Genomic DNA, 21,923 nt, shown 5'->3' with positions numbered 1-21,923 from the left:
TAGTAATTCCACATTATCTATGGTTTTTATTTCCTAGTTTTCAATTACCTGTGGTCAACTGCAATTTGAAAATACTAAAGAAAATTCCAAAAATAATTTATAAGTTTTAAATTGTGTGCTCTTCTGAGTAATGTGATAAAATCTCATGGCAACCTGCTCTTTGCATCCTGGGATGTGATTAATTCTTTTGTTCACTGTATCCAAACTGCATCCACTACCTACCTGTAACTTAGTAGCTGTCTTGGTTATCAGATCTGTCACATTACACAGTGCTTGCATTCAAGGAAACTGTATTTTCCTTAAATGGCCTCAATGTCTAAGAGTAGGGATGCTGGTAATTGGGATATGTCAAAGAGTAACTGTAAAGTGCTTCCTTTAAGTGAAAAAGTAAAGTTTCTTGACTTAAGGAAAGAAAAATCATTGTATGCTAAGATTGCTAAAATCCATGATAAGAACAAATTTATTTGTAAAATTGTAAAGGAGAAAGAAATTGGTGCTAATTTTGCTGTCACACCTCAAACTGCAAAAATTATGGCTACAATGCATGATGGGTGCTTAGTTAAGATAAACAAAGCATTACATTTGAGGATTTGATACTATCTGCAATTTAGGTATCTACTAGGTGTCTTGGAATACAACTCCATGGATTAGATGGGACTAACGTCTACTGTTAAGGAAACTACAGTGACACCTCAGTTGTTGAACAGCTCCAAACTCAAATTTTCCACTACTTCAACAGCAAAGTTCGAAAAAAATCTGCTTGGTGTGCCTAACTTTGCTCAATAGTTATGGAAGAATCCGACTTCAAAAATTTTATATGGGCCAAGTGAGTCACACATTGCTTCTCACAGACGACACAAAGAGGTGACTAAGTGCTGCTGTTGGTCAGACAACATGCATAGTGCTTGTGTTATTGTGTTAAAACATTCGTCACTGTGCTATTTTTTGTGTGTGCTTTATAGGTGTAAAATACTGTAACCATGGCTCCAAAGAAAGCTAGTGATACCAGTAGTAAAGCTAAGAGAAAAACTATGAGAACCACAATAGAATTAAAGAAAGAAACCATGTAAAAGTTGTTAAAGTCCTGTAAAAACGAATTCATAAGTATAATTTTTGGGTCTCAGAACCAATTATTTTGTTTTCCATTATTTCTTATGGGAAAAATATGTGCAGTTCTCAAGTTTTTCAGTGTTCAAACACAAATTTGGGACAAATTGAGTCCAACAACTGATGTATTATCATACTCATTACTACACTGCTACATATATTAGAATTAATAATACATTCATTATCATAAATAGTAGTTCCAGTGGATAATTCATTAGAATCAATCAAGTGCCCTAATGAATTCCTTATGTTTAAATCTCTACAGCATAAGTAAATTATTAAAAATACACTAACATCTACATCTATATTCAGAACATAGATGAAACATTTATGATTATAATTCTACCTTGGCTTTCCTAAAATTCAGTGACATGTCATTCATTTGTAAAAATAAGTTATATGAATCTTAACTATTTGAAATTAAATATTTATTTCTTATGGAAAAAATTTTAAGAGCAGAGAATCCACCATTTTAAAAAAGCAAAAGAAAAACAACACAAATATAACAATGAAATGTTACATAATATTTTTACCCACACTAACACAAGACAATAATTTGAAAGTACAGTAAGAACAAACTATTAGCTCCTAAGTGCACCCATCTTGTTGAAGAAGGTAAATATTTAAAAATACACCCCAAGGAGACAAAAGGTTTAAAAATACACAAAAATAAGACTAATTTTATTTGAAATTAAAGAAATGCAAATTAAGGTAAGACACCACACACTGCCTATCATATTATAAAAGATTAAAAACCCCAGTGTTACAGAAGGTTTGAGAAAAGAACTTGCTGTCTTCACAAGTATAAATTCACGAACTTTTTGTAGAGGGGAATTTGACAGTATTTGTCAAAACTGAAAATGTCAAATTCTTTGACTTAGCAATTCTAATTCTAGAAATTTGCACAAATGAGTAAAGTTGGTTGTAATTGCAGCAATATTTATATTAGTGAGAAAAACTATATACTAGTAGAATGATAATGAAACAAAATATGGCTCACTTATATATGAAATTATATGTAGTAAAAAAATAAGGAAGACATACAATTGCTAATATGGAAATATGTTTATCATATAATATTAAGTTGAAGAATCAAAATGCATGAGCTCATTTACATAAAAATTCTCTATACAATTTAAAAAATCAAGATTAGAGATTAGAAAGTGAAGAGAACAGACATTTTAAGTTAAGGTGTTAGGAAAATTTTTTCTGAGGAAGTGGTATCTGTGTGGAAATTGCACTGAAGTGAGGAAAGATCTACAGGAATATACAGGTGAAGTTTTCCTTGCAGAAAAGAGTAAATGTAAAGACCTTGAGGCAGAACTATGATATGGTTATAGAAAAGCAAGGAGGCAGGTGTGGGTGAAGGACAGTGAGGAAACAGAACAAGATGTGATAAGATCTGGAGGTTGCCAGTTGCTGGTGACTCATCTTATAGGCTATGACAAGGCCTTTGGATTTTACCACAAGTGTTTTTAAAACTTTTGAACAGTTAGGAAATCATTTTATTTAATACAAAATGTACATGTACATGTAATACTAAATTCTCTAGGAAAGTTTAAAAACTCTGCCACATTTCAATTAAAATTCCTAGCTTTAAAAAAAAATACTAATAAACATGTAATGAAATCACTGTCAGATGGTTAGAAAAGAATCAGTTGAATGTATCACCAATGCTGTGTCTACTTCATTCTCTCTGTGTGGGGCCTCTGCCCTAATGCCAAGTACTAAATGACACAATTAACAGTTTAATTGGAAATGTGTTGTCTGATTCAGACTTCTGTTAAGATACGTTGCAAATTAAAGCTATTGAATTTCATGTTGCTAAGTTACCATGAACTCAACTCCTTTTAAAATCATAGTTGTAAATGTTAATTATTTTATAATGGTTGAGAAATACCTTTTGTGTATTTATCCTCATACTTTATGGTCTGAAAATTGAACATGTGCCTTAGCACATTATACTCAACACACCTGCCTCTCTACATATTTGAAGATGCAAATCCTCAAAACTTCTCTCTTAAGAAGAGAGGCGAGAACATCAATACCTGTGACCCCCATGTGAACTCTCCCTGAAAAAAATGCTAACAGTTAATTCAAAAGGAATATTATTCTTTTTGGAAGACTCATATACTGTCTAATAGTTGTGGGCACACTAGGTTCCCTGTGCCCCGTTTCAAAGTCACAGTATTAAAGCTATGCACTTTGTTTTTTGTTTTTTGTTTTTTTTTTTGAGACAAGGTCTTGCTATGTAGTTCTGGCTGGCTTTGAACTCACGGCAATCCTCAGCCTCCCGAGTGCAAGTGCTGGGATTATAGGCATGCATTTTGTTCTCTTTTTTGGACTGTATTTTGTAGTGCTTGAGATTGAACCCAGGCCTTCCAGTGTGCTAGACAAGCAGTCTATCAGTGACCTACACCCCTCCCTGAATTTTGTTCTTTAAACAGCAAACTATTTGAATGACCTTCAAGGTGGCTCTGAGGGATCTTTTCATCTGTTTTTCACAAAACACGCAAGTTGAAAAAATGCCCAAATAACTTCTCTGTATCTGTTCAAGAAAGGCAGTGATTGTTTCTCTACCCCCTAGAGAGCTAACAGTCATGCAAAGCCAGGTTAGGAAAGAATCAAAGTGTGTTTGAAGCAATATAACAACTGCCATTAGCACGATTATCTGCCAGTTCATTTCTATATTGCTAAGCATGTAAATACATAGAATTTTAGAAATTATGAGATTAAGTATGTGATTCAGAATATGAAGGATCTGCATATGACTTCCAAATTTGCAATGCCATTTACAAATTTACCACATTTTGGAATTTATAATGCCCAAAACATTTTTTAAAGTGCTCTAATTTTGCTTTTCTGATGGTTTGTGAATATAGTTTTAATTGCTCAATACTTTCTCATGCCTCAGTAAAAAACAGTTCAGACATTGAAGGGTCTTAAGTTTCTAAGCTATTGACTTTATCTACCAGCAGGAAGTACGCATCTGTCTAAATGTGCCTTTCTTCTGTAGCCCTAAATGGCACGCCTTCAAGTCCTTTTGAAATGAAAATAATAACTATAATAGAGTCTAATAATAACAAGCCAATTATCCCCAACTCAGGGAGGACAGAGGGCAGGCAAGTGATGATCTACTGGGTTTGTATATCTGCAGAGAACAAGAAACACAAGTAAGTAATTTTCTCTCCTTTCAAGATACCTGCAAAAGATCTCTGTGGAGATGAAGGCTCTAGGGGTGCATTTCTAAAATGATATCAACTAAATATAGAGGAAAAAATAACCCACAAGAAGGAGTAAAGGTAAGTCTGAAACTAACAACACAGTTAGCAAAAGAAAGGAAAAAAAAGAAAAATCTTCTTTTCTGAGGCAAAAGACAGACTCTACCTTTGGTCAGGTAAGTTTTAGAAGAGCCAGTTAGTGTTACTGCTGCTTTATCAATTATGGATGGAGTGCACGTATTATTTATATTATTTTCTGGGAAAAATTATGAATAAAGTAATGATTCCTGAGCAAATGGGAAAGTTATCTGAAATCCTTTTAGGAAATGTTCCCAAATTAGAATTTTGAATTCTATCTAAAGAAGCAAAAACATACACTCGTGTAACAGAAGAATAAATGCCAAGGTTCAAAATATTACTTATCTAATCTATCTTATGAAGCAGAAATCCATCTTGCAATTCTATCCTACATATACACTGTACCAATGCTGATCAACACAGATTATAGATATTGTCTGCACCCTTGTAGGAGGGCTAGTCAACAGCTTATCTCAAGTTTGCTATCATATATCATCAGAAAGCCCTCTCCCTTCAGAAGCCCTTTTGCTTCTATGTCTACAAAAACAGACATTTCTAACTACATTATTTTAGTAAAAAATGATTTATGTCATTAAGAAGCTATGGTACTATCTACTAGATATTGTTATGCATCAGAATCACCAGCAGAACTTTCTGGAAAACAAAACTAAACAATAAACTCTCAGCTTGATGATCTCTATTCCTGATCACTATGTTCTAACCACTAAGATTTTGATTTAGTAGATCTCGAGAGGCACCTAGAATTTTTTAAATATTAAAAATGTCTGATATGCTGTCAGGTATAAAAACAGTTGTACTTTTTAAGATTAAGAAATTACCTACATGGTCCTTGCATGCATCACAATCACCTGGAGGGCTTCAAAATGTAGATTGCTGGATTTTACCTCCATAGATTCTGATTTAGGTAGGTTTGTGGAAAGATATAAAGATTTGCATTTCTGATATGTTTGCAAGCGACAGTGACGTTAGTGGTATAGGGACCATAGTTTTGGGATCATTAAACAGGAGAACAAAAGAGTGGTGTTAGGGCTGGGAATGTAACTCAACAGTAAAGTACTTGCTAGCATGCACAAGGCCCTGGGTTCAATCTCCCAGGCTGCAAAATAAATAAACAAAAAAACTTGCCTAGAAGAAGAGTAATACTAATGTGCCAGGAAAAAAGCCTAAATAGTGTATGTTATAAAAGGAGGACTGTGGCTCTCTTCTGACTCTTGTTGAACACATTATCTAGATTGCAGGCTCAGATATTCCTATCTGTTAACTTCTAGGGCTTTGAGCAAAAAGATTTCCTTTACTAGCAGAAAGTTTATTTTCATTAGGTCTCCTGGTTCATTTCCATGACACTGGAATAATTGAACTGGGTGGAAGACAGTTACAATAGCGAGTGTCTACAAAGTTTATATTCATTTTTTTTCTTTGTCTGAAAAGCACACACACTTGACAAAATTAAGACAATACCTGTAGAAAGACCATTTCAGCAGAAATTGCCTAGCGGCTTTAGGAAAACTGGGTCTTCCTTCATAGGGTTTTAGTGCTTGCATCATCACGTTGTCCAGCCACGCAGCCCACTGCTCCAGGGTGCTCTGCTGCTGAAGAGTCATCTTAAAGTCTGTTTCCAATCTCTGAACCATGCTGTCATCACACTGGCACACCCAGGAAGCCTGCTCCTGGAACAGTTCATGGACAGCAAAGGAAAAGCTCAACTCAGTATGTTTTCATTCAATATCAGTACACAGACCAGATGCATAAATGGGAATTATAATATAAGCTACAAAGAGTTAAATCAATCAATGAAATGAACAACTACTTGTCAATTGCTAAGAAAACCACCTTTATAGCTCTAAGAGTTTAATATTTCTCTTTGCTCATTCTCTTACTTGAAAAAGTGATTGATGTGACATATAAGCTATAAGCATGATGTTTGGTTTTCCTACATTGGCTAGTCTGTACAAAAACTAGAATACATGATTATTTAAGAAAAGTAGAAGTCTGAACCTAAAGGGTGTAGGCCTCTTCTCATCATATTCTTTTCATACTGCCTTCCAAATATTTTTTTCTCCCTGTCAGATAAAACTTTAAAATCAATTCATTTGAGAAGACTTAGGATAAGTTATATGGATAAACAGATTCAATTGGGCAAAAGTGGTCCCTCAAGATTAAAACAAAACCAAACAGGGCCAGAGATTTAGGTCAGTGGGACTGCACCTGCCTGGCAAGTGTGAGGTCCTGAGTGCCATTCCCAGTACCAAACCAAGCCAAACCAAACCAAACCAAACCAAACATTTGAGTGGTTGTACCCAGTAGAAACATATGCTTGCTTGAGTTTATAGATTAGGAACAGAAATTTCAGGGCTATCTTAAGGGCTATCAAAGCAAATCTATGAGTGAAAATTAATTCACAGAACTGAAAATAACCTCATCAATAACAAAAACTCTTGAAAAAATGTAAACATGCTACCTACCAAGGAATCTGACTACTGCAATTTTCCTTCTGGTTTGGTTAGGAAGTTCCATGGTCAGTAATAGAAAACAGGAACTTCTAAAATTAGTCTTCCGTGGTTGTCATTAGTTTTATGATGTTTCCAATCCTATGTTGTATTTTAAGATTAAAAGGAAAAAAATATTTTCTCAAGGCCAAAATATAATTTTTTGCCAATACAATATTTGAGTGAGTGAAGACAGATTTAAATCTAGGTCAACTGAACTGATCTCAAGCAATAATTTGATCTGTGTGACCTTCAGTTTCCCAGAGTATAAAATTAGAGAAATAAAATTTAAAAAGAATGTTTAAGTTGGGTTCATTATGCTCAGATAATTTTTTCAAGATGGGCTTCTTTGAAAGACTGTCTATAAAGGTCCTCATTCTATAGATAAAACAATGTGAATATATCTGTAATTTTTCTGAGCAATGCCTGCAGCTTTTATACTATATGCTTTCAGAGGACAAGTTCATTCCTACTGATTAGCCAAACTGAAAAATTTTAACTAATAAATCTTTAATTTATATATTTTTAGTTCCAGAATCTCACCTCATCCTACAGACTTTATCTTTTTCATGGTCATTTCAACTCAGAGGCATTTCAAATGCAAATTGCCCCAAACCCAATTCATTTTATTTCACTACTTGGAAAGTAACAAGTTTCTCTATATTTTAGCAAATTCCCAACTGATAATTCCATTCAGTAACTTTTTCTTTCTAATTAATCATAAATTCTTTCAGATGTTACCTCCTAAATATCACTTTCAAATATTTTAAGTACACTAAATTATGATTATAGAAAAAAACTGAAAATACTAGTAAGGGAAAAGGAACAAAATATTAAGAACTTCTTTTAGATGTTACCTCCTAAATATCATTTTCAAATATTTTAAGAACACTAAATTATGATTATTGAAAAAAACTGAAAATACTAATAAGGAAAAAGGAACAAAATATTAAGAACACCTAAAATGCAACAATAAGAATAACAACATGTTAATGTTATAACCTTTACACATCCATATAAACGTATATATCTACATTATACTACATGCACATTCTGTTATTTATTCACATGTAACATGTGAATAAATATTTTATATTTAATTTATTCATATTTATGTATTTTTACATTTTATATTACTTATGTTTGTGCATAATTAAATAAGTAGAACAAGAGGGTCATATATATTTTACTACATATTTTGCTTAATGTAATGATACATGATTGTTTTTCTAGAGGGAAATATAGAGCTATATTTATTTATTTTTTTTGGTACCGGAGATCGAACTCGAGTCCTGGCGCTTGCGAGGCAGGTGGCGGAACCACTGAGCTAAATCCCCAGCCCCAGAGCTATATTCATTGTTCAAAAATAAGTTTGTTTTACTAAATGAATATATCATATTTACATAACAGATCTCATGACAGACATTTGTTTGTTTCAATTTTTATAAATAAAGCTAGAATTAGCAATATTGTAACTATATTTTTGCTTTACTCTATGAGGAAATGCCAGACTGTTTCCAAAAGGGTTTGTAGCATTTTACCTTCATATCAGCAGTATAAGAGGTTTCAATTTCTCTGTATATTTACTAAAGGTGATTATTATCTGTCTTTTTTAGTATACCTATTTTGGTATGTATGAAGTAGTATCTCCTTGTGGTTTTTACTTGCATTTCCCTGGTGGCTAACGATGTTGAACATCTTCTCATGTGCTTATTGGAGAAAAAAAATATATGCATGTGTGTGTATATGTATGTGTGTGCATATATATATATATATATATATATATATATATATTTTTTTTTTTTTTTTTTTTTAAAGAAATGTCTTCAGGGCCGGGGATTTGGCTCAGTGGTTCTGCTGCCTACCTCACAAGTGCAAGGTCCTGAGTTCAATCCCAGGTACAAAAAAAAAAAAAAAGAAAAGAAAAGAAATGTCTTTAGATTTTTGTCATTTTAAAATCACATTGTTATTAATCATTGGGCTCTAACAGCTTTATAGATAGATTCTTCATCAGACATATGATTTGCAAAACTTTTCTGGCATTTTGTGGGTCATCATTCTACTTTCTTGTCTTCCCAATGTTTTAAATTTTATGTCCAGTATTTTTTCTTTTGTTCCTTATGCTTTAGGTTAGCAATGATTTTTTAAATACAGTAATAATCAGCTTTATTACATTAGTATCAGAAATAAAATGTTAGAATTATATAATAATATTCCTAAATTACCTATTTTTGTTTTTTTTTTGTGGTACCAGGGATCAAACTCAGGACCTTGCACTTACAAGGCAGGCGCAGTGCCACTGAGCTAAATCCCCAGCCCTAAATTACCTATTTTTAAAAGTGCATTTTAAAGTACAAGTGAGTACTGTAATTTGATAATGAGGTTAAAAGTTTTTTTAATTTAAACTATAAAGTAGTCAACTTTATAGTAGTCAAGTAGTCAATTTATTGTACCCAATTCTTTTTGAGTGAAAATATTACTCAGGCAAATTTTTAAATAAAATCATGTCAGTTCCTTCAAGGTAGGTTACTATAATTACAGAAATATCTCTCTGCTTGATATGGTAAGAATTATTAAATATGTAAACTAACTGAAGGATAGATATTATAAGATGAGAAAGTAAAGTCCAGAGTAGTTAAGTACCTTGCCCAAGATCTCAGACAGTAGATGAAAGAATTTAATTGCTCGCCTAACATTGATGACTGTGCTCTTCATTATTCTTTACTTATTTAGCAATCCCTTGCGATGTATTATGCTGCCTTCTAGGACTATATATCTTAGCAGACTTTAACCACAAAGCACAAGTGCAGTGAAGTCATATCTGGATAAACCTTTCTTTCTGGGATACTCTGAACATAGATGCAGCCTGTATACACTTGAGACTTTGAAAAGAAATTTGGTGATCCTAATTTAGAAGAGCAAATTGGGTATAGTAAAATAATTCAGACACACAGTTCAAATATTGCATAGTTTCTCTTATATGAAAATTTCAATATATATATAAAGTGAAATAAAAGACAAATATAGGGGAGGGAGGAAGGGAGGGAGAGAGAGAGAGAATATTTTTCTTTTAAAGACACATTTTGCAAGAAAACGAGAGTACCTGGACATTGGCAAAGTCGACCCGGTTGAGGTCATTGAGCATCTGGTTGATTTGGGAAGTGTTCTGAAGCACTGCGCGAGCTGCCTGGGCCAGGTGATTGAGCGATGTGTATCTTCGCAGAGTCTGGGCAAAGGCACTTACAGCGGCAACCTGTAAAGAAACTCAAGTGAGCACAGATTTCTTTTTCTTCCAGTAAAATAAAGCACTACAATCTTCAAATATAAATGCTTACCTATGACACTTATTTTAAATTCATTTGGCCAGTTTACTTGTAAATTATAGCATTTAAATTATTTTCCTTTTGAGCATATTGAGGTCAAGAATAAAACTCCCACTTTCTTCAACATCTGAGTGCAGCATTAATTAAACCAGTCTTACAAGTAACTACTCATCCACAACAAGAAATGACTTTGTGAAGCGAAATAATAAAAAAAATGATTTTCATTTCTTTTTCATTCTTTTTAGGATAGTCCAATAGAAACAGGAAAATAAAAACATTTCTTTTATTTGGAAAACAAAACTACATAGCTCCATTTTAAAAAATTGGATTAAAAAATATTTTTAAGAACATTATTTTTCAGACTTACTCTTACAACTTTTATAACAACATAGTGATTTTGAGGCAAAATGAGAGAGCTCATAATTTTTATAAATTAGTACATTCATCAGATATAAGAACTAGAATTTTTTCAGAATTTGAATTTTTTAAAAGGGTTATGCAGGGCAGTTTCATTTGACTGTCAAAATCTACTTTCTGTTCTTGTCCATCCCACTCTATGCCCAGGAAGGTTGACATGAATAAACTACAAAATTATATTAATCTCCCTTGCTCTCCAGATCCCAATTGGTTTGATGAATGACAGGCACCGGTAGGAGACTGAAGGATGGGAAGACAGAGTGATCAGAACTTCTATTCCCCTTAACTTCTGTTCTCTTTCTGTTTGAACAGTAACTGCTTTCCTTTTCTGAGGCTAAGGTCCTGGGGGAAGGAGGAGATCTCTCCATACCATGGCTTTCACACTTTCACTTTAAACCTAGAGATGGTTGGGATTTCTGTTGCTAGGCCTGGATTCTTAACGATTCCTCTTTGTTTTTCTTAATTTCATTCACAGCACTGGAAATAGACTCTTAAACTCTTTTTAGTAATGCTCCCTCCTCAATGTACCATTTATTTCTTGGTGGGGTCCTGAATACACTAGTTTATGTTAAAAGATATCAAAATTAATGCAAAAAGCCTAGGTAAATCTTTAATTCTTAGAATTCATGGAAATTGGTAACACTCAGTAGATCTGATGATTCAAGCCCTTTAAAATATGTAATATATGGACTGCATTAAGTTTTTTGTTTTTTTGGTACCAGGGATTGAACTTGGGTCCTTGTGCTTGTGAGGCAGGCAGCAGAACCACTGAGCTAAATCCCTGGCCTGCATTAAGTTTTTATGGATATATAAGCAAATAGTTGAAGATCAGTTGGTTGAGTGGTTAAACATGTACACAGGGCAAAGAATGTTCTATCTTGATAGTAAGGTGCTTTAGGACCATATGGAACTTCGGGGAAGCTCACATATCCTGAATGAGGAGTCTTATACTGTTTTTCATTTCTGTGACATATTAATCGAGTACCTACTACGTACCAGTTACTTGGGTGCCTCACAAATAAATGTTCAATTGTCAAAACAATCTTACAAGAAATCTTTATTGCAAACTATAAGTCAAAGCAGAAAAAACTGGCAGCTACTTGTGTCACCAAAGAGACTCACTGACTAAATTTCGTGAATTTTACTTTTGGTACCAAAATTTAGAAAATAATAAATCAGTCTAATCTTGCCATAGGGATATGTTCACAGATTAACCTAAAGTAACATAAGATGGCATATAGGGGATAATGTGGAGATAAGAATTCATACTTAAACTGTATCAAATATCTGTAGACTAGAATATCTCTGGCTGTGTGTATTATTGTACATTTCTGATATATACTGACTATGAGATAACTGTTTACATGAAGAAATGTTTTTTTTAAATGCAAAAAGAAAAGTAAAGACATAAACTGTACCTTGGTTTGTATCATTCTCTGTGGAATATTGTTCATGGCATTGGAAAGCCAACCTTCAAGGCTTTTAGCAAAATTTCGAATGGCTTGGGTCAAGGCACCTGAATGATAAAGAATGAAGGCAGAACAACAACAAAAAATGGTTTTTATCCTAGAACAAGGGAAAACATGTATATAACACCTAATATAGCACAGAATAGAATTTATACTGTTCTTCTTGGTGAAATTTCAACATCATTCCTAACTTCTTAAAGCATCCAATAGTTATATTTTGTGCTTTTATTTTCTTTTAAAGCTATTTTGGTCCCAGATATTTGGGATACTTTGTTAGGGATGAAAACATTAAAACATTTTTGCTTATAGCAACATATACCAGTTGTGAATATATTTATGGAAATTTCTATCTTAGACAAACTACCCTTTTCATTAGCAGTTTTGTGCTCAAAGACTAAGTATTTTCTTTATAAATTCTTCATATTGATTATGTTAAAGCTCTTAACCTCTTTTCATATTTGGATTTAAAAAAGACAGTGCAAAGCTTTCTCTTTTTTTCTAAGCATGCATTTACACTAAAGCCCATGAATTAAAATATTTGTCTCTAACTCTTGTTGAAAAGCAAGGTAAAATTTTTAATTGTCTTGACTTGAAATTTTAGGATAACTATTTTCTAGTTCATTTGTTAAGTAAATATAAAAAATCAGTGTGATAAAATTTCTGCTACAGAGACTAATGTTAAGATACTGCTAAAATAGGTTATTCTATTTTCTTTACATATTTGTTAAAACCTAAAATAGGGCTAAGTCTCATAACACAAGATTTTATAATGGTCATAAATTGATTACAAGCATCTTCAATTATCACAGTTAACTGACTATTTTATAGTAAGGGATTCTCTTACCGAGACTGCTCAATAGTCAATAATATTTTACTTCTGTACCAGTTCCACACTGTGGGGAGCAGCTTTAGATGTTTAATAAAGTAAGTCCTTAAAGAACCCACAACAAAAAATTAATCTCTGTAGGCTCATTATTATGTGGTAGATGTCAAAATCTGTAGTCTACTATAAAAAACAAAGAAATTACATTTTGGCCAGCTGTTTCCAAGAATAAATTTTTTTTTTTCTTTCTATGCTCAAAGTGAGTTTGACATGCTTCTCTATTACTTGTGTGTGTATGTGTGTGTGTGCATTCTAGTTTATTTAAATGTTGAAAGAAGAGATTGAAATGGCTAAAATTTTGATTAGGAAAAACACTAAAGAAGTGGGGGAGTCTTAATACAAGAACTGGAAATTTCTTGAGAAGTAATCTTTTGAAATCTGCAAAGCTTCCCACATTCACCAAAAAAGAAAAAAGAAATAAAAGTATCATTTTGTTGTTATGTATTAGAACCATGGAGTGCAGGCATGAATGGAAATGAAAAAGAGTGAAAAAAAATAACCCTTTTTGAAACTCAGTAAAGTTTGCTTCAAGATTCAATTTGGCAATCTGCATTTTCCATTTTCTTACAGTGAATATATAATAATTATTTCAATGGAAAAACCTGAGAAATTGCATGTAATATATTAAAAATTTAATTTGGGGCTTGTTTTATCTAGACAAACTTGATACAAAGAAAATTATAAAATGAAAAACTATGTTTCATATATTAAATGATTGTAAGTTTTTACTTTTTTGTACTAAATGACATTGTGAGGCACTTTTAATTATAATTATACATTTACATGTTACTAGTTGAATTCTTCTACAATACTTTACACTTGAATTTTTTTCATTTCAGATAAAATGTATTTTAGAATATAGTAGCTTTAAGCCAGCTTTAAATTAGTGTGGTGTGCAGACTTTTTTTTTTAACTAAAAAAAGAAATCCCATCTGGACAGAAAATGGTAGAGTGATGTACTAGTAGCCAGGAAAACACAATTTTTAAAAATAAAATTAAGATTGCTCTCTCTGAAAGGATTCATGCAAGATCAAAATTGTGCAGATTGGCTCTGGGAACTTTTATAGACTCAGAAATGGACAATTTAAAATTTAAAATCTTTTTCAAAGCTGACTTGTCCCAACTTGTTGAAAATTAGTATTAAAATGCCTATGAGAAGAAGATAGCTATCTAAATTATATTGCAAACTTAATTTCATTAAGTTCCATTACAGAATTAGATTCCATTTTCCTTGGTATATTAATGCATCTTATAATTTCCAAGAAATAAAACTATTCTGTTTTCTGCTGAATGTAGTGACAAACTACTCAATAGAATAAATTGTTTTTCAAATCAAAATTTCCAAAAAACAAAGGGCAAGTGTACCGTGTACTTAAAATTCTGAAATTTAAAGTCGACTAAAGCTGATATATGATTTACATTAGAGTCTCACGATATTAACACAGAAGCAACAGATTTCAGAACTGTTTAATGAATACTGATGTTGATTTGACTTAAAAAGAAATCACTCACTGACAACCCTTCTTGTATCTCATGAGAAAAACTGTATGTTGGTGGCAAGATGTCATAGGCTAATGAGCTATCCTATGCTATTTTTTTTAAACATCTCTGGAGATTATCACTCAGAGTACAGGGAGCATGAGAGAAACAAAGAAAATCAGATTCTGGAATGTAAGACATTAGGAAATTTACGTAGTGTTATATTCCAAAACAACATCACTTTTCATCAATCTGTAGTTAGGAAACTTGGTGCAGGTAGAGAAGAACACATTAGCAATTTATAAAATTTTGAGACAACCATAGCAGGATTTCTTTTGTATTTACTTCTTCCTCCATAAATTCAAGTGTGTGTTCACTGATATTATATGTAAAATATGCCTAAGTATCTACTTTAAGGTAGTGAGGAACAAAGTAAAGAATTAATACCTTCCATTGTTGTTTATCATGTTTAGAAAAAACATAGCATAAACATACAAATGTTAACATTTTTTGCTTTTCTTCTATTAAGCCCTACTTACACATTTTCTAGAATAATTTAATGGAATTCATCAGTGAACAGTATACTTGAGCCACATATTTGCCAATTTCACAAGCTAGAAGATTGCTTTTACTGTATTAATGTTAAGGTCACTAGTATGTGCTCGTACACATGGAGGCATAAAATAGTTTTAACTACATCTAACACCATCTGTAGTAGCGTTTATATTGACACTAGTAGAAAATAGCTTTGTTTGCTAGAAAGTAGTTTAAAAAGCTCCAGTACTTAAAAAGGTAATCTAAGCTATCTGTGTACTTTCCATTTGCTTCATATTGAGGATACAATGCTTGCATAGTTACATGGATTTTTCTCTTGAAATGCCAGTTAACCATTACTATTAATGGAAACTGAATTTTTAGTACTTAACACGACGTAGGTGACAAAATAAATGCTTTTATAAAGGAATTCAACTTCACTAAAAACCAATTCATTTCAAATCAAAAGCAACCATGGAAAGGAAGGGCTGGCCTGCAATTACAGATTTCAATAATTTTGATGGTAAAGGAAGGGGACTTTCTCCTTTGTAGCTTAAGTTTTTCATGGTTGACTAACCTGTGAGCGTTTCTGCAATTAGTTTATTGGGGATGTCATATCTATAGGTTGGTTTTGTTGGGTTTTTTTGGCACCGGGGATCAAACTCAGGACCTTGCACTTGCGAGTCAGGCGGTGGCACCACTGAGCTAAATCTCAAGCCCTATAGGTGGGTTTTTTGTTGAATTACACACAAAAAGAATAAGACTGGAAAACAGATCATTTTTCCCCCTTTTACTACTGTTCTGCACCAGGCTGCTTTCATACAATATTCTGTGTTGTGTGTTTTCTGTTCAACAAACTTAAATGAAACTAGGATCGTTCCAGTTTGCAATGTCACCTCCCAAAACTTCCTGGGTGGAATGTATGAGAACAAAAGCATCCATAGTTGTCTGTATTTAACTTACTAGGAATAGGTCTAAGGACGTCGGGGATGAGAATCTCCACCAAAGCCTGGTACATCCCATGGTCACAGTTACACATCCATTTCAGGATTGACTCATGTTTGCACAGAGTTATCAGCTTTGCTTTCGGAAGTCGACTTTCTATTTCACTCAGATTGCTGGTGTGAATAAATGTAGCAAATGAATAGATGGCAAATGAGGATAAAAAAGAAAATGGACTTTAAAAATAGTTTATCAAATATTCCTGAGGTTAGAACTATATCACCATTGCAGTGGTGCCATATGGCTGGAGATCTAGATATATTTTTTCCAATAAAACACTCTCCCAGAGCTATGTACATTAATATTTTTCTGATGGTCTGAAAGACAGATATGATAGTAATTCCATGAGGATGAAATAGCTCTACTATAGTTCCCCAAATCAATAAAAATGGGAGCTAGATATACACACTGAAACTTCAAGAGAGCAGTTTGTGGTTTATTTTTCAAATGGCCAAAGCATCAATCTATTCACTTAATGTAATCAGGTAAGTTTCACAACTGGTATACATATTTCAAATTTATTGGCTGTGACATATCTAGTCAGTCATGAAAATGAATTGGAAAAGCATATTGATTCTGACCTTGATTCAGTAATGGCAGTGCCATCAGTTGGAGTAGAGGGAGAATAGCGCCAGAATGTTTGCCACAATTTTTCTATCAGGCTAAACTGAAGGTTCACAACAACATCCAGTATTGCCTAGGAAAACAAAACAGTATTGGTATTATTACATCACAGTATCACTTGTGAGGATACAGGAAAAGAGCCTAATAGAATAAGATTTTATATGGTAAAAATTGGACTCATACATTAATAATTGGTTAGAAAATAAAAGGCAAAAATAATGAAACATTAAGCTGGATAACTTTTATTCCTACCATCATGGTTTCCAATGCTATCCTCATGTTTACCTATTTCTTCTCTATTTTCATGCTTGCTTTTCTTCCTCTACATCTTCCTTTCTTCCCTCTCCTCCCCTCCCTTTCTTTTCTTTCTTTTGTTCCTTTACCTACTGCTTCCTTCTGCCTCCACAGTTATCGTCACTCTACTGAGTCCCCGATCAGGAAAGGTACAGAGTAGTGATTCACATCATTCATCTTTGGAGTGGTGATCACTGGCCATCAAACGTGGTAAAAATGAAGTTAGGAAGTGTTCATCTGTGGTAGATGGAGTTAGGGCTAAGTTAACTCTCCTAAGACTGCTGATCAGGGGTTCTTGAATTGATTATGCCCATTGCAGGGCAGAGAATATGAGTCAGCAAGCTTCCAGAGGATGCTTTTCTCTGGTCAGAAAATGGGCACAGCAGGCCTCCATCTTTGGTCAGACATGCCTTGCATTCAACATCAGAGAATCCGATCTAAGTTTTGCACACTCCCAGGACCTTTCCATATACCAGCTAACATTTAGATTCCCCTCTAGTGAAGTGTGGTATTATTTTACATGCCTAATTTTCTAGATGCTCAATTTTCAAGTACTTTTCTTGTCCACATTTGAACAATGAGATTCAGGTAAAATAATGCCACCAATTGAGTTATATTTGAGCCAAATTCTTTCCAACATAAGAATAACTATAGTTCAACTGATTAGCTCTAATGAATGTGATAAACTTCATATAAGTAGGACTAAGTATTTTTCAAATTCTTTACCTTCCAAAATATACTATCTTGGGCTGGGGATTTAGCTCAGTGGTTCTGCCGCCTGCCTCGCAAGGGCAAGGTCCTGAGTTCGATCCCCAGTACCAAAAAAACAAAACAACTTCAAAAAAACCCTAAATATAATATCTTTCAACAATTAAACTAAGCTACTTCTCCTTTTTTTTAACCTTGATGTTTTCACCTTTGTTTGTTCCTTACTTTTAGCTTCAAGAACAATTTTTCTAAGGGCTTTTTTGGGGGTGCGTGTCTTTTTTCCTTCCTCCTTTTTATTTTTTAGGTGATGCTAAAACCTCACTTCCCCTACTCCCTTTGATTTTTGTATGTAATTTCACCATGCCATTGCAATTAATAACTCAGCCTTCAGATAAAAAAACAGTCATGGGCAGGGGATTTAGCTCTGTGGTTCCACCGTCAGTCTCACAAACGCAAGATTCCGAGTTCGATCCCCAGTACCAAAAAAAAAGTCACAAAACCAAAATCAACTTATTTATGCAAAGAACATAATACTATGATTATTTTGAGCATTAAAGGTCAGAAGTTATCAGTGTAATGTGCTTGATATCATCAAAAATTAAGAACTAGGGTGGGTAAATGTAACCCATCAAGACCTAAAAATTTAAAGAAGGTAGAGAAAATAGGGGGCAATCTAGCATTCATCTCAGTATTTTAGGCAAAAAAGGCAAACCAGACCATCATAATTCTGGAGCCTGTGCCACCTGTGTAGCTCGGGCCTTAAATGTGATACAAAGAATGGATATTAAAAATACTCTAAAACTAATTCAAATATTAAACAACATCTGTTGGATGTACTTTCTGGGAATTATTAGAGAATGCTGCAAGTAGTTGGATATTGAAAATGAAATAAATTAATTAACATAGTCCTCAGCAAATGAATGGATTCAAAAATACAAAATGCAAGCTCTGAAAGAAAGGAGAACACAGATTTTCCCCAATCTGATGCAAAAATCAAAACCTTCTCCAGAAGCAAATTATTACAACTGCTTTCTTACATGTAGTTTAGGCATATTACAAGAGACATCTCTAAAAGTAAAGGCTTTACATATGGCTGAGACTGCTGTAAGAACACTGTATGTATATATACAAAGAAAGATCAGCTACAGCAATGTGTGTAGAAAATTATACCTGTTCCTTATATAATAAAACTAGTGAGCCTTACAAAATATCTTTGATAAATAAATTATAATTCAAAACAGGAAAACAGGCATATTAATTTTTCTTGAAAAATATAAACTAGGAAATGTGAAATAAATCAAGGAAGGAATAACAATGCATCTTACATTGAGTATCTCTTCAAACAAACATTTCAAATAACTCTTTCGAAGAGTATTAACGGCCTATTGTGAAATAGTTTTACAAATGAATAAAACATTTTATCTTTCGTCCATCCTCTTTGAAATATGTTTAGACTAAAATATATAATGAAATATAAATTAAAGTAATTCATATTTTATGGAATATGTGACTATTTACAGGATTGGTTGTGAGGTTCAGGCAGCTGTATTTCCAAAGCTTAGAAGCCTGATGGGAAAAAACAATTTTTCTTGGTCCATGAAAGATGGTTTGCACACTTGAAACTTTGAAATGAGTGGGGGTCATTTTAAGTTCTACCACTTCATCCACAGATTATTATCTGTGTCACTATATCTTTGTATTGATATGTTTATTTTTGACAATTGGTATGTTCATGAAAATTTTATAACACAAAGAATATTTTAATATTTTGTTATTTAGAATGATCTTACTATAAATTTTTAGCAATGTAAGTAATAATGCTCCAATTTATATTCTGAATAAATAAGAGAAACTTTAAAAAACCCAAATTATATTTGTATTGGCTGGTTTGTTTATAGTAGGATTCATCTGAACACAGGGAAATAAAGTGTTTAGAGAATCTTTATACAAATTTTTATTGAATATGACATTAGCTGTAGAAAGAAATTTTTTTTCTATAGGCATAAGGATAATTCAGAAATCCTAAAATTGGGAAAAGTATTGTAGTCAAAGGGAATCAATCCTAAGTGTATTTCAGCATGCCAAAAAATGCTGGGAACTGATAGGACATGATATGAACACTTCTGGCAAATGCTATATTAAGGAGAGAACTTGCACTTGGTTGTTAATAACCTAGCATCTTTGACAAGTACGTAGATTCATTCAAGTAATTCTTATTTCTGAAGTGTGAAAAAAAATCTATGAATGTTATAAACTGAAACTTCTTACTGCATACTGCACTGCCAGTAATCGGGAGGGCTGCCCTGGAAATCCAAAAGATAATATTTAACTTCTAAGCAGACCACAGATAACCCTTGGATAAAGCTATTTAAATTCTAAATATAATCTTCTTTTAAAAGGAGAGGCACTTAAAACTCTGCATAATCTGTCATCCCCTTTGTACTAGTCAAGTGGCAGGTCCATTAGTATACTTGTGTGGAGAAAGCTCACACCCCTAGACTGTGTTGCCAATTCTGATGTGGGAAGGAAAATAGAAGTAAGGATTAAAAATACCAAGGAACCTTAGTTGAAAGCAAGCAAGCAAGGTACCTTAATGATTCCTGAAATAAACATCTAAAGTACTTATTAAATATTTTTAGAAATTATTTTTAACAGAAATACACAAAAAAGGTCTATTGAAAAATTGGGTCGCTGTCGACTCACAGTCACCCAGTTTTCTTCACAAAGGTGACCACTATTAACCTTTTCTTGTTCCTTTTGGAGTGATGTGTACACATGTTCTTTTTTTACTCAAAGGATAATTAATATGCTATACACACTGTTGGCATCTTGATTTTTCCTTTAATATTAAATCCTGGAACTTGTTCCATTTTAGCATATTTGGAGTTGTCTGTTCTCCAGCCTACAGAATGTATAAGATTTTATTTATCTATTTCCCTATTTTATATGAAAGTTATAGCCAATTTCCTACATTAAAAAGAATAATGCAAAGAATGCCTTTGTACATTTGCCTTATCGCCCATATGTTAGTATTGTTGCAAAACTGTTGCAAAGGATTCAGACTAGGATAGATTTAAAAAATGGAAAATAAAATGTATTCTCACTTTCCTGTATTCCTCTCCATTCTTCCACAGAAAGAAGAAAAATAAATTTATTAGGCTCAAAAGAATTAATATTGACTTCATCAGTCCTCTAGGAAAAGCCAGATTATTTTCTTTTAACATGTTGTCTGGCAAAACACAGTTCATGTTCATACTGTTTGAAATGGCTTACCTCACAGTGTTCTCGATAAAGACTCTGTAGTGACTTGATATCCTCAAAGGTAGTACCATCTGGCAGAGAAGAGATTTCAACTTCTCCAAACTCTGGAAGTGCTCGCGATGCATCTGTTACCATGACAACACAACAGAAGAAAGCTACTGCGGATGGTTTCAATTACAGATTAATAAGGAAAAATTTCAGAAAACTAAAACATAAAAAAATTTTAGGGGTCAATAGCCAAATATCAAGGATTTCCAACTTAATATTTTTCAAGCAAAACTTAGTAATATCATCAGCAGAAAACATAAGAATAGTGGGAATACACTTTCCAATTCTGTAGAAACTAAATTTTCACTACAGTTATACTGGAAATAGAATAACATAGGTCCCTACTAAAAGAAAAATATCTCAAGCTTGCCTGTACCAATTATACTTATTTTTATTATTATTCTACTTAACTACATAAAATAAACCTAGCTTTAAACTTGTATGTTCATATTTTTGAAATAATCAAAAGCCAAAAGAGTTAAAGAATAAATACAATAAAAACTACAAAAATCACATTGAACTTAACATAAACTGATGTGAAGGATGATGCTGTTGACCTGTAACTAAATTATCTCTTGCAATACCAACATGGTACTAACTGCTGTCACACAGGGTTTCTAAGTTGACAGGCCCAGCTTCTCCATTACTCTTCTACATTCCAATGACTGACTGTGAAAAACATGTCTCCACATAGAGCACAGGGAAATCATTTAGCCTTTCTTGGGGGGAAGGCAGAATTTACATGGTAGTAAGTCTCTGTTTTTTTCCTCATTAGTTCTAGACAATTAATGTAGGTGCTTGCCTTACCGTAAGTTCAAATACAAATATGCAAATTAAAACTGTAGAATATCTGGGTCTAGTTTCTAGGTAACTCAAACACACTTTTATTACTTTTAAAAAATTATAACTGAAAGAAAAGTACAAAACAAAAACCAGAATTCTTGTTGAAAGCTCAAGGGTTCATAAGA

The 21,923-nt window shown here is 33.0% G+C and overlaps 1 protein-coding gene across 12 annotated transcripts in view; it reads right to left on the bottom strand.

Moving 5' to 3' along the window:
• Positions 1 to 21,923, bottom strand: part of Rfx3 (regulatory factor X3) — a 293,033-nt gene that overhangs the window by 42,361 nt on the left and 228,749 nt on the right. For all 12 annotated transcript variants that reach the window (XM_087184012.1, XM_021252766.2, XM_004838227.3 and 9 more), the window contains 6 exons: positions 20,920 to 21,032; positions 16,602 to 16,717; positions 15,982 to 16,136; positions 12,072 to 12,169; positions 10,017 to 10,166; positions 5,886 to 6,094 (listed from right to left, as the gene is read on the bottom strand). In XM_087184012.1, the coding sequence (XP_087040138.1) occupies positions 5,886 to 6,094; positions 10,017 to 10,166; positions 12,072 to 12,169; positions 15,982 to 16,136; positions 16,602 to 16,717; positions 20,920 to 21,032 (841 nt within the window). The remainder of the gene's footprint in view (positions 1 to 5,885; positions 6,095 to 10,016; positions 10,167 to 12,071; positions 12,170 to 15,981; positions 16,137 to 16,601; positions 16,718 to 20,919; positions 21,033 to 21,923) is intronic.

This window comes from Heterocephalus glaber, unplaced genomic scaffold, assembly GCF_053883595.1.
Source record: "Heterocephalus glaber isolate CG9 unplaced genomic scaffold, H.glaber_assembly_v1.0 deba00001481, whole genome shotgun sequence".
Taxonomy (NCBI): Eukaryota; Metazoa; Chordata; class Mammalia; order Rodentia; family Bathyergidae; genus Heterocephalus; species Heterocephalus glaber.
Note: the sequence above shows the minus strand (reverse complement) of the source record. Positions and strands in the feature narration are given on the sequence as shown.